The following is a 16,851-nucleotide window of genomic DNA, read 5'->3' as shown; positions in this document are numbered from 1 at the left end:
CGATAGTCAGAACGCTTCGTAGTTTCATACCAAATTCGTATAATCAGAATTCAATGAATCGAATGAAGGAAAGAGTACATTGTGTATGAACACTGACGACATACGTACGTACATATTTGAAACGGAAAAGGGCATTCGTTACTAAGAGATATTGTGTTTGGATAATATAGCGTTCGGAAAATAGAACGTTAAGATATTAGGGTATTTGGATATTACCGTGATATACATTTGCTACATCCATTTCGGTGTACCAAATAGGAATAAAAACATTTAAAAAAAAAACACGTTGAAATGATTTGTACAAGAAATAGAAAAATTACCACAGTGCCTTAAAATGTTGTAGTATATTACGTACATCATTTTGCTTCTTTTGTTTATTTTTTCAGTAAGTGAAACACAGCGTCTGTGCTAGAATAACTAAGAGTAAGTGATTCGCTAGACGTTTCTGAGAAACTGTGACTAATTCCGAGTACGACATACGATAGAATTGTAATAATAGTGAAACTTATATACTAGGTAAACATTTCTAGTAGGCACTGTTATGACAAAAATGTAACAGTACAAAGTAACTTAGGAGTAACAGGATCATAAAGTTCTTTAAGGACCCTTTGTGAAGAAACGTCGATGATGGCATAAACATTGGTATGCTGAGAGTTGAAGGATAAACGTCTATAGAATTTTGATAGTATCTGTATCTCGTTAAAGATGAAAAGCATCAGAGATTTCCTAGAACTCTGGTTCATTTAACAGCTAATTATTTTAGAAAAGGTTAGACAGAAGAAATATGATAAATCTATTTCTGTTAATTTTCTAATTGTAGCGTCACTTGATGATTAAGTACAAGGTTGAAGATGAATAAACTTATTAGATCAAAGTCCTTTAAAGCTTCCTTATTCTTTTAAAGATAACTAACAAATCCAGAAAACTTTGTAGAAAGCTGTTTAATCGCAAAGTTAAATAGATACTATCTCTGAAATAGAAAATTTCTCAGCTGTGTATTCAATCTTAACACTAGAAGCTAGCAAATCAGACAAAATTACTGACATCGGATTTGTTGTTTTTGAAATTTCTAAAAATATACAAGTGTTTTCGATAGCATCAGTGTTCATTTTTATTGGAACAGAAACACGATTATACATACTTATCCATTACCGTGATATTTATCGAGACTAATTATGTATAACGTATTTAGATGGGTATCAAAAGGTCGGTCGTTTTAATGACAAAATTATCTTTTTCTAAAGAACGTAAACTTAGAAAACGACTTATCTGCCTTCTTCTCTATGAACTTGGTATGTTTAAATGCCACGATCGACTAACAAAGCATTGTAATACAAAATACCAATCGAATCCGATCAGTGAGAGGTAAACTCACTATTCTAGAACAGGTGGTCAAACACTGCAATTAAGCAACAAGAATAGGACAACCGTGACTCATATAGTCTTTCAGAAGCCAAAATGATTAACTCCTTGTACATTAGCTTTTGCATTATCTTGGCACACGGCGTTAGCGTTCAATTTTTCTAGAACAGAAATTACTTCCATAATCTCAATTTGTCGCAAAAAAGAACGCCGTAAACGATTATGAATTCCAAGATAAATAAGAAAAAAAATAATTTCAATGTTGTCGCTGGACTATGGACTTTTATCATATAAAGCAATAATTAATCTAACTTACTCATTGTGTGAGTATTACAAAAAAATTTTTACTTCATTCGTTGCTTATTATGCAAAAGCTTATTCGCGTTAAATATGGTAGAACTCGATTAATTAATCCAACTTTTACCGATTTAAAGCACTCACTTGAGCGTGAGCTCGTATCGTGCGAACGAAAAATGATGAGTAGCGAGGAAAATTGGTGAACTCCTGTTATATGAATTCCAATCAATCCATATAAATTGTCCGCCAGGAAAATCGGATAATTGGGATTGCAATTTTAAATAAAATTTCTATCGATTACAATAAGTGTTTTAATATATAATATTAAGAAACAATTGATTTCATAACGCCGTTATAAATAAATAAATAGAACAATAATCCCTCGAACACGATGGTATTCCAATATTAATAACAACCAGTATACACGAGGATTTCTTTCGTTTCTTCTCTTCGTTTTCCCTTATTATGAAGAAAAACACCAATCAATACGAAGACTCACGGTTGGAAGTGAAACCAAACGATCGTTCCACTTTGTATTGTTACGAGTCTGTAAGTTTGATTTTGTAGTTTGTGCGAGTTCCGTGAGATCGAAACGCCATGCTGTATCTCGTGTGCATCGAATGAATTTCAATGGTTCGATCGCGATCACGATCGCTTTCCCTGATCGATTCGAAGGCGAGAAAACCAGCCCCGCGGGGAAAAATCACCTATGCAAACTATATGTATCCATGCTAACCACGATCGTTCTTATTAATTAGTTCTGGGATGTAATAGTTGTTCAAGGTGTGCACTTTTGTGTAACCGGTTACCAAGAACGTTTGACACACGCTTGTCCTCGTTGTTAAACGTCCAAGCCGGAACGGAAGCGATTGGTCGATAACGATCGTCCTGAAATCGTTAAGTCACTCGAGTTATGACGATCGTTTTCCATTTTCATTGGTGCGTCGGTGGATGAGTTATTGCTACTCTGCTACGCGTTTTTAATCGAAAAAAGTCGGTTTTGAAGCTGTGTTCAATATTCACGCGTAGCTTTTGCTGCACCATACGTTTCCATCGATCTTTTCTCATTAATTTCACGGATTGATTACTTTGGGGAGGTTTCGTACATTTTTTAATCGTAAAATTATTGGTAGTGATATTTTTTCGGTATACCATATTTTAAGGGATCTCGCTTTTTTAATGTTGCAACAATTTTCTAATATAGATGTCTTACCAGAAATTGCAATGTAATTCTTAATTAAATTTTTTAATTAGAACTATTTAAAATTATTATAACAAATATTAGATCTAGCAATGTACGAGAAATATTGCAATACTTGTTTCATATAAGTTATTATATATTTAAATTATTTACACGCACAAATATCACTTGCATTTTTTGTTTTCAGAATAAGGGCGGTAGCTGATCGGAAAATTCGTATTAATTTAGGTGGTTCTGGCTTAACGTTAGGGATAAACACGTGTTCGTTTTATTGCACGCTTTACGCACAATCCGCAAATCAATGCTAACTTAGTTGATCGTTGTTCAAAGCAAACAATTTATCATAGCTGACTAGTTGCTATGTAGGAATGTGTTTATTCAGTATTTTTATTAAGGAAAATGTATTTTTAATGTTGTATACTTCATGTACATACAGATGCAGCTACAACTCGGATAATTACTGATTAATGATAGCAATCTGCTATAATTGACTAATACTATAATACGCTTACCTATTTTGCATACATTTTCTTTTACCTTTTTTTTTTTTTTTTTTACTATGAGCAAATGGTATTGGATCGAACGCATTATGTATTTTTTCAAATTTTCTTATTTTATATTTTATAGCTTCCTTCAAAATTCTATGAAAATTAGGATGTTTAATGATTCGAAGATTAGAAAATTCGAAGATCGTGAGATTAGAAGATTCGAAAATTCAGACTGAACAATTTGGGGATTTGCAACCTTGTGAATTAAAAGATCCAGAACTTTTTAGACTTGTTAAAAAATGGTGTATTCAAAAATAGCATATTCTCTTATCCTATTGGAAAATATAAACTCCATATATCACTTGAATCTCGATTAGAATCTCAATTAAAGTAATCATCATTCCACACAATCATTATCGCCAAAAATGCCATTCAATTGTGGCAGAAAAATTCTTTTCTCGTGTCCATCGACATACCGTTGTAATGTAAAGTGCGTCATAGTATACGTAAAATAGTTTATGCAAATGTTACCAAGCCCCTAGAAAATAACAGTTATGTCACGGACTGGTCACTTCCGGTTCTCTCGTCATTAATACTCTTTTTTTTTTTATCTAAGTTCGTGGTATTCGCAACGAACATTAATTACACATAACCGTAATAAATAGCTATCTACATTTATAAAACATCTATGTATGGATTGTTTTAAATGTTTTACACATGTGTTACATCGGTGATTAATCGAACGCGATCATCTCGTAGATCTCGTGTAAGATCAAATCTAACCGCGAGTATCCTACAAAAATTTTCATTAAACGCGACTAAATTAATATTTTAAACGAAATTAATTGTATGAGAAATTTCATTGAACGCCAGTAAATTAATGATATTTAAATAATAAATAGTATTTCATCAAATAAAGAAATAATTAATCAATTAAAGCTTGGAGGAACGATTTTATAATCGATTTAATCATCGATCTATTTTCGAAATGATTTGCAAGATTGAGATCTGAATCGCGTAAATTGCACACTGTAAATATCATAAAAGAGAAGCGAGTCTGTGCAAAAGGGGATTTCTCTTTCGGGGGATAAAAAGATTTCTTAGAGGACGAAGGTGGTTGGAAAAAGCGTTTAATTGACGGCAAATTAAGAACTCAATTATGAAAGGAAGCAAAAGCTTTCGGGCGTATATTTTATATTGAAAATGATTGCTCTTGATTCAACGTTTATAACGTTGGCCTTCATGAAGTAAAAGTAAAATAGCGTTCGCTAACGGTGTCGAATTTTTTCTTAACGATTCTACTTGAATAATATCACGAATTTGTCGGGATTACTGTAACAATAATTTTACTTACTTTTTTTAATTATCGAGTAATTAACTGTAATAATCGTTCACTGATAGAATCAAATTTTTATCTTATTAAAGATTAAAAATTTGAAAAAAATTAGAAAATTTTATTTAAACAAAATTCAAAGATTAATACAAATTACTATCGCGCTACAATAATTTCGCTTACTTCTTTCATAAGCACATAATCTTTACGATAAATATCTCCCTCGATAATTTTATTTATGTAATACCTACTTGGATTTTTTAATAATTAACTATAATTACTGTTTTATCGGTGCTTCTTTCTTAACTGAATAATCTTTTAAAAAAAAAGGCAACAATTGTGTAACATTCTGCACAGTGTCAAGATAAACAGAAACCGGAGGTATGGTGCTCCAGATTATTTGAAATTTTCATGAATTGTCTTTGGAATTAATTATTATTTACACATTACGCACGATACATTTTATGTATTTTATGATAATTTCTTCTAAACGAACTCTTCTATTCCAATGACAATTTACATCTGATTACATTACATTTACAATTCTATATATTTTTATTTAACAATCCTCACGTCCCAAAAATATTATCTTCCCATTTGCAAAAAGGATCTGCAATAAGAAACAAATTATTTAAAGGACACTCCAATTAGAACGTACAAGTGACAGCAATAAGCCTTCGATAGTATCCTCCATTTTGCAATAACCTTGCAAAAATGTTCAAGGATCTTTCCTTTTCTCTTCCTCTCTACTAAATTCAAATCACTTTTTCCAGTACACTTTGTTTCACCTTGAATTAGCCTTTACCTAAGATTATATCGTGTCAAAAAGTGGCATGGCGATATATCTAGACAATACTAACTAACACCTACTTCCTTTCATCTCGACTTTAGATTTCATCTTCTTCGTCTTGATTTCAACAATGTGGTTCACCTCACCTTGAACCAGTTTAAGAAAATTTAGCGAAGGAGAGATTTCTCCACTTAATAAGAGAAAGATCATAACACGTTGATAAACATGAGAAATTATCGGGCTAAATGCAACGAAGAGATAAACATAAGAGAACTTGCTACTAAAACAACAGTCGCTCACATTACTTGGCCACTAAATCTTTGATGATTTTTATACGAAACACTTTGAGATTTCATTGACACTGAGGTGAGACACGATTGTCGTAATTATATTGAGAGAATTTGAAACAGATCTAAACGTGTATATAGAAATTACAGATATTTATTGGAAACATATATTATTTTATATATAAAAATTACCAGAGTATTTGAGCAGTCATTCATTCGCTAAATTAATAAAAATAATGAGCCACGATGTACGTAGTGAGATCATTATCATGTGTTATGTACATATACATATGTACATACAAAATGTATACATTGTCTCATGTAACTTCTATATACAATCTCAAATTGATTCCAAATTTTACTATTATAATCTCGATAATCGTGTCTCGTTAGATTGCTAACGAAATTTTAGAATGTTTCTTGGTATGAAAGTGCTCGAATACTTCCGTGAGCCACTGAATATCATAAGATCGATCACCTTGATCGTTTATCGATCTGTATTTATAAAACACATAAAAAGGTATGAACGCATTGCGGCACGAATTTATTCAACGACCTAATAATATTCCATTCACCTTGAACTTAGTTTCCTCGTAACGTATAATTCGAGTTAAGTAGGTAATCGAGGATCGTTGATTCGCAGAGATCGAGATAATGACAGTCATGGTGGAGTCCGTAAAAGCCGAGGAGGGCGAACGTCCAAAGATCGAAACCTTCGACGACATACTACCGTACGTTGGCGAGGCCAGCCGCTACCAATGGTTCCTTTTCATCATGCTCTTGCCCTTCACCTTCGTCTACGCGTTCCTCTACTTCACGCAGTTCTTCATCACGTTATTGCCAGCTGAACACTGGTGTACCGTTCCAGAACTCGAACGATGGAACCTGACAGACAAACAAAAGTAAGTGACATTTTATGTGCAATTTGTCTTATTTGAATTATTGAGTTATACGTAACGAACGATCCTACATGGTTTCTTTATGTTCGAATTTACCCTGTTACGCAATAGACATTTTCAGCTCGAGCAGATCAAAATAATCAATAATCATATTGATCGTATAACAAATCAATACGTGTTTTCATTAAAGACGTTCCTTTCGATGTCTAGAATTAAGCACCTTCTATAGGAGACAATTTATATGCATATGTACATATCTGTTCAAGTCACGTGCACGTAGTTTAAACCAGGCTTCTCGAAAGCCTGTTTGTTTACCATGCAGGTCGCAATAAATATTCTCGACGACAGAATCTTCCACTTGCACGGAGATTTCCATTTTCTCAGCTGTGATAACGTATCGCATGGCGACAATTTGTTTCTTTAAAACCACAATATAATATCTGATAACTTGCACGAAACAACTGTGTTTATTGAATCAGGAAAATCCAGGTATCGCGTTGTATATGTAAATGCATATGTAAATATCGTATCGTACGGGGATAGGGGAGATACCTGTAATCAGTTTGCGACAAGATGAAAATAGTTGGAAATCGCGATTCCATAGTTATACTATTATCAACGTCTTTTTCACGTGTTCTATTTCAAGAACGTAAGGAATCACCGGTGAAAGGATAGGAAGTCTGGATGGCACGATTCCAACGAATCGTGTTGACGACGCACGCGAGATCTGGTTTTTTGCGACGCGTCAACGAGGAAAATCGTTCGTTACGCGTGTTTTCCATTGAATCACTCTGGCCAAGGCGAAACTATCGCTTTGTAGATCGGTGATTTCTTAGCGTTCCGGGGGCCCGCCGGAAACCAGTTTGGTCGACGACCTCCGGCAGATTCTAGACATTCACGTGTTCCGCGAACTGATCGGCTAGGAAATTCTTTCTCGTTTCGCACAATTCCTCGAATCTCCCCGCGTACCGTTTATTTGTCTGGAAATAGACTCACCGATACGTGCAGCGATCGGTAATTAAATCCCAACACAATTCGAATGCCTCGGAGTGCAATAGATACGGGACGATCGTCCTTCTAGCTCTTGCCTTTGTTCCTATATTTACGGTCATTGTCTCTTTTCCTCTTTTGTGTTTTGTGCTTTTGTTTTCCTGTTGTTTTATTCTTTCACCTTTCCCATTTTTGATTTTTTTTTTTTTTTTTTTGAAAAAGCAGATTTAGGCAGATATAAATAATAAATAGTCTGCGGATTTTTACGCGAATTTTATTTTTACAGAAAATTTAAAAGTGCAAAAATGCAAACAGTATGATTACTATTAAAGATACTGTGTTGTTACTGTTACTGATATCGCCATTATTCTTTATTAGAGAAATTATTATAGATTTTTATATTGTTATGTATATTGCTTTTGTCACTTTTTTAGATTTCAGCAGGATTCGAATTAAGTTTCAAGGAATTGGACTAATTTAAGATTAGGATTAAAAACTATGCACTTTTGAATAGAATTTTCGTCTTAGTTTTCCAATTTCTCTTCCTCTCTCTACCATTTGCTGACATTTTTTCTTCGTTATTTAAAAAAGATAAGAAGATCAAACGAAAATTAGTATTCTTAAAAATACTTTTTAAAAATTTGATCACCGTTAATGTAATTTATAAACGTGTTCTTGTTTTATGTAGGATCGCAATATCGATACCTCCAGCGTCAAGTGAGGAATTGCTGGCGGAAGGTGCGACTTCGTTTTCGCGATGTAACATGTACAATGTGAACTATACCGACATATTGGAGAGTGGTATCAGAGAGGCAGACCCATCCTGGCCAATAAAACCGTGTCAATATGGATGGACCTTTAATCACACGATGATACCATACAAATCTATAGCTGTCGAGGTAAAATCACAAGAGAAAATTATATTCTTTATAATAAAGTAACTTCAAACTTTCGACACCGTTTAATAAATTTTTATTCAAATTAAAACTGTTGGAACCGTCGTTCTATAAATATTTACGGTCCTTCATAAAGCTGCTGACGATGGCGTATAATGCAGTCATTAAAAAAGAAGTCCTTGTTGGTTGCACGAACTTAGACGTAGGTGTAATTACTTGTTATGCTGCTTGCATCTTAACAGATCTCGTTTATAGCGGAACATAAAATTAACCTTGTCATTCTTAATTATTTGTACGTCTCGACGTATTAAATCACGAACATGAATCCGTTTACATAATGTCGTGTAAGTCGAAAAGTGAAAGTTACAACTGTACAATAGACAGATATTTCGAATTGAGCGTATAAATACGCACTTGGTAACTTCTTACGACTTAAAAAATTTTTATCTAAATAATTTACCCAATATTTACTGTTATTATTATTATTTCTAATTTCTATTTCTACTATTTTATTACTAAAAAAATCCTACTTAAATCGACAGATACTATCTTCTACTTAACAAACTTATACACCTTCCACTATAACGAATCCTCTAATCATATCCAAGAATTATTCAATCTACCTCTACTATTTTATTACTAAAAAGTATTACCAAAAGACTATAATTAACATACCTACGACTCAAGGTTCTCAATTCTGATGGTATTAAAAACCTACGCAATTTATTATTCGTCCTTTCGTCATCTTCGTTATTCTCCTCATCTTCCATCGATTTTACAACCATGCCGTGTTTTTTCACCGAGCATAACTGGCCGCAACCATAAAGCATCCCCCATTTCTGTTTCAGCTGGAATGGGTATGCGACCATGCATTCCTCGGTTCAGCAGCACAATCGGCCTTCTTCGTCGGCAGCATTCTTGGAGGCTTAATATTCGGTTACATAGCCGACCATTGTGGCAGAATTCCGGCGTTGGTTGCGTGTAACGCGGTTGGCTTCATCGCGTCTGTTGGCACTGCGTTTTGCAACAGTTTCTGGAGCTTCTGCCTGGCGAGATTAGTCGTCGGTACATCGTTCGATAACTGCTTCAACGTGCTTTTCATTATCGGTGAGTCATCGAGAAAATTATAAGAGAGAAAAACCGAAGTTGTTAAGGATAGGAAAACTATAATTTATGACCTAATAATGGGGCACCGGTATCGGTCCTGTTTTACGTAACGATTAAACTATTCATGACGTGTTTGAATAAATGTTCATTGCCCTACGTCGGTTTGTTTCTTTTTTTTTTTTTTTAAGTCAGATTTTTACTCGAATTTTATGATACCAGTTTTAAAATATTTAATGGTAAATGATTTTACTGAAACTTTTTATTTTGGAATTATATCTCGTAATCTGAAATTCGTTGTGTAATTGTATATTTAGTATGATATTAAAATTACATGTGTCTAGGGATACTTTAAGATATTTTATTTTAAACGACAGGACACTTAATTCTGTATAATTTTTCTCGAATTTTTTGGTATGAAATTATATCTTTCGAGTGACTTATTTCCCTATGGAGAATAATCTTCGGTTATACCACGATTACTGAGACACTCTCTGTTCGTTATTGAGATGAAAGCAATGTTCCTTTTAAAATTCTTTTTAATTCAAAATGATCTTACATTGTCGATGTTAATAACTTATAAAATCTACAAATAAATCTGAATATTTGAAATTAGATTGGTAAAAGACGAAAAAAGGAAAAACCTAAAGGAAATAAGGAAACGATATTATCTTATCAAATGAAGAAATGAAATTGACGAAACATTTGGGAAGACTTCTATAACGATGTAACACAATAGCAATATCACGAATTATTCTTTCAGTGATCGAATATGTCGGTCCGAAATATCGAACTCTGGTAGCGAACATGTCGTTTGGACTTTATTTCGCGGCAGCCTCGAGTCTTTTGCCTTGGATCGCATATTGGATCTCAAATTGGAGGATCCTCAGCATGGTCACCGCGTGTCCTATGGTGGTTGCGTTTATAGGACCATGGATTGTTCCTGAAAGTGCACGGTAATTTAATTCCAATTTCTTTTTCATTATAAAAATATAATACAAAGGAATTTTTTAAGTAAATTAGTATACGATAGTATAGTAAACACTTAATCTTACCACGTCCTTTGGATTATTTTTGTATCTTCGTATCATCGGAAAATTCCTTAAAAATAATCCTCAAAGGAATATAAGAAATTTCTTTTACGTTAAAGTTTCTCTTAAAACATCAAAAGTCCTTTGAGATCGGACCATAAAAATTCCAAAATTATCCAACAATACATACTATATCTTGGAATCGGTTATTACATCGATTCCTCTGTCTCGTAAATAAAACATTTCAAGGTCAACACCTTTCTCTCGATAAATCGTCACATTTTTAGCTGTGTGAAATAAATGATTGACACGTAACTAGACAGTGCTATCCAAATTTGTACAAAAAATTTGTTGATACAAAACGTTGATGAACGTGATGATTTTGAAGATCTTTTGTAGGTTTTTATAACGTTCGCGTATTTCATATACTTCCGCAGTTGGTACATAACTAGTGGCAGGGTGGACAAAGCGATCGAGATGCTGAAAAAATTCGCTAAAGTGAACGGTAAAGAGGTGAAGCAAGAAATATTCGACGAATTTGAGAAAAGTTGCAAGGCGATGAACGAGAAGGATCAATCGCATAATCAGTACACTGTCTTACATCTCTTCAAGCTGCCACGACTTGGTCGTATCACTATTATGCTCATCATTTATTGGTAAGTTAACCTTTCCGTCGTCAATCGAACAAACTACACAGCTAGAACCTTGTACTTGTAAATTCTCAGCAATGATTACAATATTATTTTAGAAAAATCTAAGACACCAGAGAAATTTATAATCATATACGAAAAGATATAGATAGGAAAGATATTCAATTTTACACTTCCTTTACGTTTTTTATATTTTCCTTGTTTCTAATACTACGATAATTCTGAATCTTCCTACATTTCCTAAAATAGAATTAACTAAGAATATGTTCTTAACTCTCAGCCTTACGATTTTCTAATTATATTACACCGTTAATTCAAGCAAGTTACCGATCAACCTCGATGCTACTTCCCTGTCTCTATAAAACCAGTATTAAAATAGACACAAATTACCATAAACTAGATACAAACTACTCGAATGAACATTAAGAGAGTATATGGAGCATTTTATGTGGGTCATTAAGAACCTGCTTAAGTATATAATTAGCATCGATAAACGTCAAACGCGAGGGAACAAGCACGCGAAGGATTAATAAACGATCTTGAAATTCAGCGTGATTTATCCATGACTCGACTAATTTTTTTCTAGGTTGCTGATGGTGTGGGTGTTCGACGGCCACGTTTGGAACATGAAACTTCTGGACCCTGACGTTTTCACGTCGTTCTCTTTAGCCTCCCTCACGGAACTTCCGGCCGCTGTTCTGCTCGCCCTTTTCCTCGACAGATGGGGCAGACGATGGATGGGTTTCGCATCGATGTTCCTCTGTGGCATTTTCTCCTTTGTTGCCATCGCCACCCCCTCTGGTAACTTCTTTTCTTCTTTTTTTTTATTTCTTGATAAACGACTTGTCAATCGATATTATTCAATAAAATAGCAGGATCGTGTTAGTAGCAGTGAGAAGGCGGGGTTGAATTTGATAGAAAAAATCCGGTTTTATCGATCGACGTCGATTTAAAAAGCGGTTCTCTGAAGCTTCTCAAGCGAAAGCTTTGGGAGATTGAGAAATGAAAGCTCGTGCTTGATGCAAGAATAATATTTTTGTTAGATAGTAAGGAGATAAACGGTAGCGTTAGAGGATATTCGCGTTTGCAAAGATATTAAAGAATGGAAAATAGACATTTTTTTATTCGTATTTAGAATAGAACGTTATAATTATACAACAATTTACTATTTGTATTTCCCCATCTTGCAACAAAACCTTCCTTCAAATTCTCTTTTATCGTTTATAGACAATAGACTTGAACGACATGATCATATAGATCGGTATTATTCAAAATCGTATTATAGAGGATTTACAATTATACAATCTGGTCATCTTACTCAGTATTAATAATAATTGAATGACTTGTCGTTTATTGATAGTCGCCATGATTAATTGGTTTTATACCATTCGAAATAATGCTAGACAGTATTCAGAATTCATATAATCTGACAATCTGTAATATAATTTAAAAAAATATATATTTTTATGTTTCATTCTATGCCGGAGAATTTTAATTACTAGTTTACGTATCCTATGAAACGAAAAGAATTGAAAATCGATGTGTTATGCAACTGCCTTTTGCAAATCTTTCTATCCAAATCTTCCTCTTCTTTTCTTTTCTTTTTCTTTTTCACCTTTAAATCCTATTCAATTAATTAAGCGTAATCCATTAACGATTGACATTTATTCCTCAACGCCACATACTCGACAGGGATGACATTTAATTTTTAATTGGACCATGCGCGCATCGGGCGTATGTATCGCGCGTGGAATGCAGCGATCGTGGCATTTACATATTTCTCAACTTGTTCAAGGTTCGACAACGGTTGCCATGGCGATTATAGCGCGTCTTGGAGTGAATATCGCCGCGAATATTGGTTTCCAATATGCAGCGGAAATGCTGCCGACTGTGGTGAGAGCTCAGGGTGTGTCTTTGATCCATATCATCGGCTATATCGCCCACATTTTGGGACCCTACATTATTTATCTGGTAAGTGAATCGAAATTTCTGTTAACGATATCGTACTTCTACGATCCAAGAGTTACTCAGCCCCTTTTTTAATTTACAACTGATATTATCTGTTAGTGAGATACGTTTTTTGAAGTTCCTTTAATTTGTAGAAGAATTATGTTCCTTATCAGTCATGGATTCTTCTTTTAATCTTACGAATCGTGGAAACAAGATAAATTCTCGATATATTCTCCTTCGTTTTGTTTAATGCTATTAGGATTTTGTGAAAGAAATGTAACTTTTCTATTGTCTGTAACTAGGTTTGCAATACTACACTATAGCTCCGTTTCTAAACGAAACGAATATTTACAAAATCTAGTTGTACGGGTGACGCCAATGATCCTTTGTGTATTGGCAACTTCTTCAAATTCTCTCTTTAATCAAACTCTTTATTAATATTAAAAAATATATTAACAATACAGAAAAATACAAAGAGGAATATTTATGAGAGCATTCTGGATTATTGTGTCTAACTATTCTGTTCTGAATTATAAATTTGCCTTAAAGTGTACTATTATTTGTGTAATCTTTTTGCGAAAAAGGGACTTATGGAAGTAGTCCATTTATTTCCCGAAAATTGAAGAGAAATTAAGAAATTAAAGGAAAGTGGAATTAATCGCTATAACTTCTAAAAGAGATATATAATAAAAAAAAGAATGTTTTCCATTCGATTTAGGCTGATGTTGATCCATCGTTGCCTCTGGTTGCCCTCGGTTTGCTGTCCTTTGGACACGCCTTCCTAACCCTTGGCTTACCAGAAACCTTGAACCAGGAACTACCAGAAACCCTACAGGAAGGTAACGACTTTGGCAAGGAACAAAGTTTCTGGTGGGTTCCGTGTATATCCTCGTAAGTATAAATTCTTCTACAACATTCTTCCTCCATTTTACGTCAATATAAATTTACTAATAATCATTTATTTGAATTTGACAGGAGCAAAATGCTGAAAAAGTCTTACAGAAAGAAGAAAGGCCTCTCGAATCCAGCGTTTGCTGGCAGTGTTCAAAAGATGGACTGCACTAGATTATAGCGACTGGACCTAGCGGTGGTGTGAAACTTGCCAAATCCTTTGTAAATATAGTTATTAAACGTGCGCGTGTGATGTTAGATGTTAAGGTATTTACGAACGTGTTAAGATTTGAGAGCCGTTGAGAGAAACTAGGAAGAAGTATCAGTTGTTGCAGTGAAAGAGACAAGAATCGTCAAATTACACAAGGTATACGTTTAAGCAATTAATTGACACTTCATCGACGAAGTAGCTTTGTTGCACACAAATTAATTTTGTTTGAAGTGTATCTTTTTTTAATCGAGATAACGATATGAAAATTTTAAGAAATTTAAAAAATTAATAACACAACATTTAAAATACATTGCGTTCACATATTGTAATATTAATTATTTCGTCGGTAAAGTGTTGAAAATGAGAAACGATTCAGGTATCTTATATAAATGTACAATTAAATTTAGTATTGGATATACGTATTAAAGGAAACGATATAATATGTCTTTCTGTTATAAAAATAATATACCATAGTATTTATGCAACTTCCGCTTTAAAAATCGGAAAGAAAGATCTATATCTTTTTCTTCTTGCTCTTTTTTTTTCTTTCTTCGTTGAAGGAATACTCTAGTTGAATTGACTTAACTGTGAAATACTGTGAATAGCAAAGGATTGCCACGAGACTCGAAACGCGAAAAGAGAGCTGTCTTCGCGCATTGTCAAGCTTTCAATAACTTGTCTCGTTTATTACGAATCGCCTTTGTATCAATATAGGTGATTCATAAATCGCCGACACTTGAAACGAGAGTTTCGATCGACTTTTAAACCGAAATGTATTCTGCGTTTGCTCGATCAACGTGGCTTTTTTCATCGTTCATTTATACATCAACACGTTGAACGCCTTGAAAATTCTGAGATCTCTATTATTTAATTTAAATATATACATATATATATATATTATTTTAATGAAATATCAAGATTGAAATTCTTTTATGATATTTTGTTGTTTATGTTCTTTCAGTATTAATACGAGAAATATCTTTATTTGATATATTTAGATATAATAAGAATATTACTTCTAATAAATATCCTTGAATCCGTAATTACTGATCATTCATAAAATGGAATGCATTAAAACAATTAATTGCTAAGCGTTAATATCAACTCATTAGCTACTATCATACTCAATTGAGATTATAAAAAGAAAGTTGTAAGAGCTTTTTAAGCAGGAATTTTTTTTAATAGAAAGAATATTAACATTTCAACATTCTTCAGAAATTTTTCTGTTCAAATCCGATGGAAAAAGCAATAAATAATTTATAGAATTATATACAAATTTTAGAAGAAAAATTGATAGATAATGAGTTAATTTTGAAAATGCTCAGGTTTAAATGTTCTTTGAAACAGATCGAAACTCCGTCATGTGTTCGATTAGAAATAGTAAAATTCTGATTCGTGAAGAGACGCGAATATCTATTTCCAATCTCGTTCCTTTCGATCCTCCGACCTGTTCGTCTTAAACGCACAATCTCCGTTATACCACCTTTATACGATGATTCTAGCAATTAGAATCATTCGATCGTTAGAATCATTCGCGTACTTATGAGACTAGCCCCTGCTTTCAGTTACCGATTAAAAATACATACTATTCTTCGTTGCAAGTATCAGCTATCGTTCCTCAAGACCTGAGATTCTTCGAAATATTCCTACGCCAGGGATTCAACTGTACATAATTGTTCAAGGCTACAAGTTAGTTCGATCCTCGTGATGCAATGGATAATAATTCGATCGTCTGGAAAATAATTCTGGACGAGAGAATTCTCATTTAACCCTTGACGGTCGATGATTTTGTAACCATGTACAATGTCGTAATCAAGAATGAATTCTTCTAAATTTTTAATCTCGAAACTACACAGGACCGATACATATTAAGCTGAATCGCAAATAAATATTAAGGGAGTCTTAAGGAGTTATAATATCGACATTTCTTATCAATGCGATAGTGATATAATAATGTGATATAGTACAGAATGTTTTTCGTAACCGATGATTCTTTGTGTTTTCGAGAAAATAAATATTGAATATGTTTTGTGAATGTCGTGTGAACACAAGTTGACAAATTTTCAAAATTTCATTCTCTCGAACGTCGTACGAAAATCTTTCATTCTATATTTTCAACAGATCTTTTCACATAGTATTATCCTGTACCACTGACCACTGGTTATCACAGTATCAATTACCAGACACCTTGTATAATACAGAATATTACTTCAAATATCCGTATAATGAAGCATTTCATTTTCTATAATTAATTATAATTAAGTTCGGCTTTTAAGGGTTAATACATTGTAACATAAGTGATCGTTATTGTAGAACTCCTAATTATAGGATGAAGTTAGATTTTAGACGTACAATGATAAATGAGAATCATCGAGCATTAATGTATTTAATTATAGGGACATTTAGCGATTTATTTTTGTTCGGAGGATCCGTCGATGTGTGTGCAAATAAAAAGCAGAATTGTTTCTTAT

At 33.4% G+C, this 16,851-nt stretch overlaps 1 protein-coding gene across 2 annotated transcripts in view; it reads left to right on the top strand.

The window, feature by feature from the left end:
* LOC122566788 (carcinine transporter-like) overlaps positions 1–16,850 on the top strand; it is a 52,619-nt gene extending 35,769 nt beyond the window's left edge. For both annotated transcript variants that reach the window (XM_043724518.1, XM_043724517.1), the window contains exons 2-10: positions 6,402–6,660; positions 8,336–8,546; positions 9,392–9,650; positions 10,411–10,603; positions 11,116–11,334; positions 11,915–12,129; positions 13,124–13,299; positions 13,997–14,169; positions 14,254–16,850. In XM_043724518.1, coding sequence (XP_043580453.1) covers positions 6,413–6,660; positions 8,336–8,546; positions 9,392–9,650; positions 10,411–10,603; positions 11,116–11,334; positions 11,915–12,129; positions 13,124–13,299; positions 13,997–14,169; positions 14,254–14,350 — 1,791 coding nt within the window. In that variant the 5' untranslated portion in view covers positions 6,402–6,412 and the 3' untranslated portion in view covers positions 14,351–16,850. The remainder of the gene's footprint in view (positions 1–6,401; positions 6,661–8,335; positions 8,547–9,391; positions 9,651–10,410; positions 10,604–11,115; positions 11,335–11,914; positions 12,130–13,123; positions 13,300–13,996; positions 14,170–14,253) is intronic.
* The last annotated feature ends 1 nt before the right edge of the window (position 16,851 follows it).

Source organism: Bombus pyrosoma, linkage group LG4 (genome assembly GCF_014825855.1).
Source record: "Bombus pyrosoma isolate SC7728 linkage group LG4, ASM1482585v1, whole genome shotgun sequence".
NCBI classification, from domain to species: domain Eukaryota; kingdom Metazoa; phylum Arthropoda; class Insecta; order Hymenoptera; family Apidae; genus Bombus; species Bombus pyrosoma.
The sequence above is the reverse complement of the archived record's forward strand: the minus strand, read 5'-3'. Positions and strand labels throughout refer to the sequence as shown.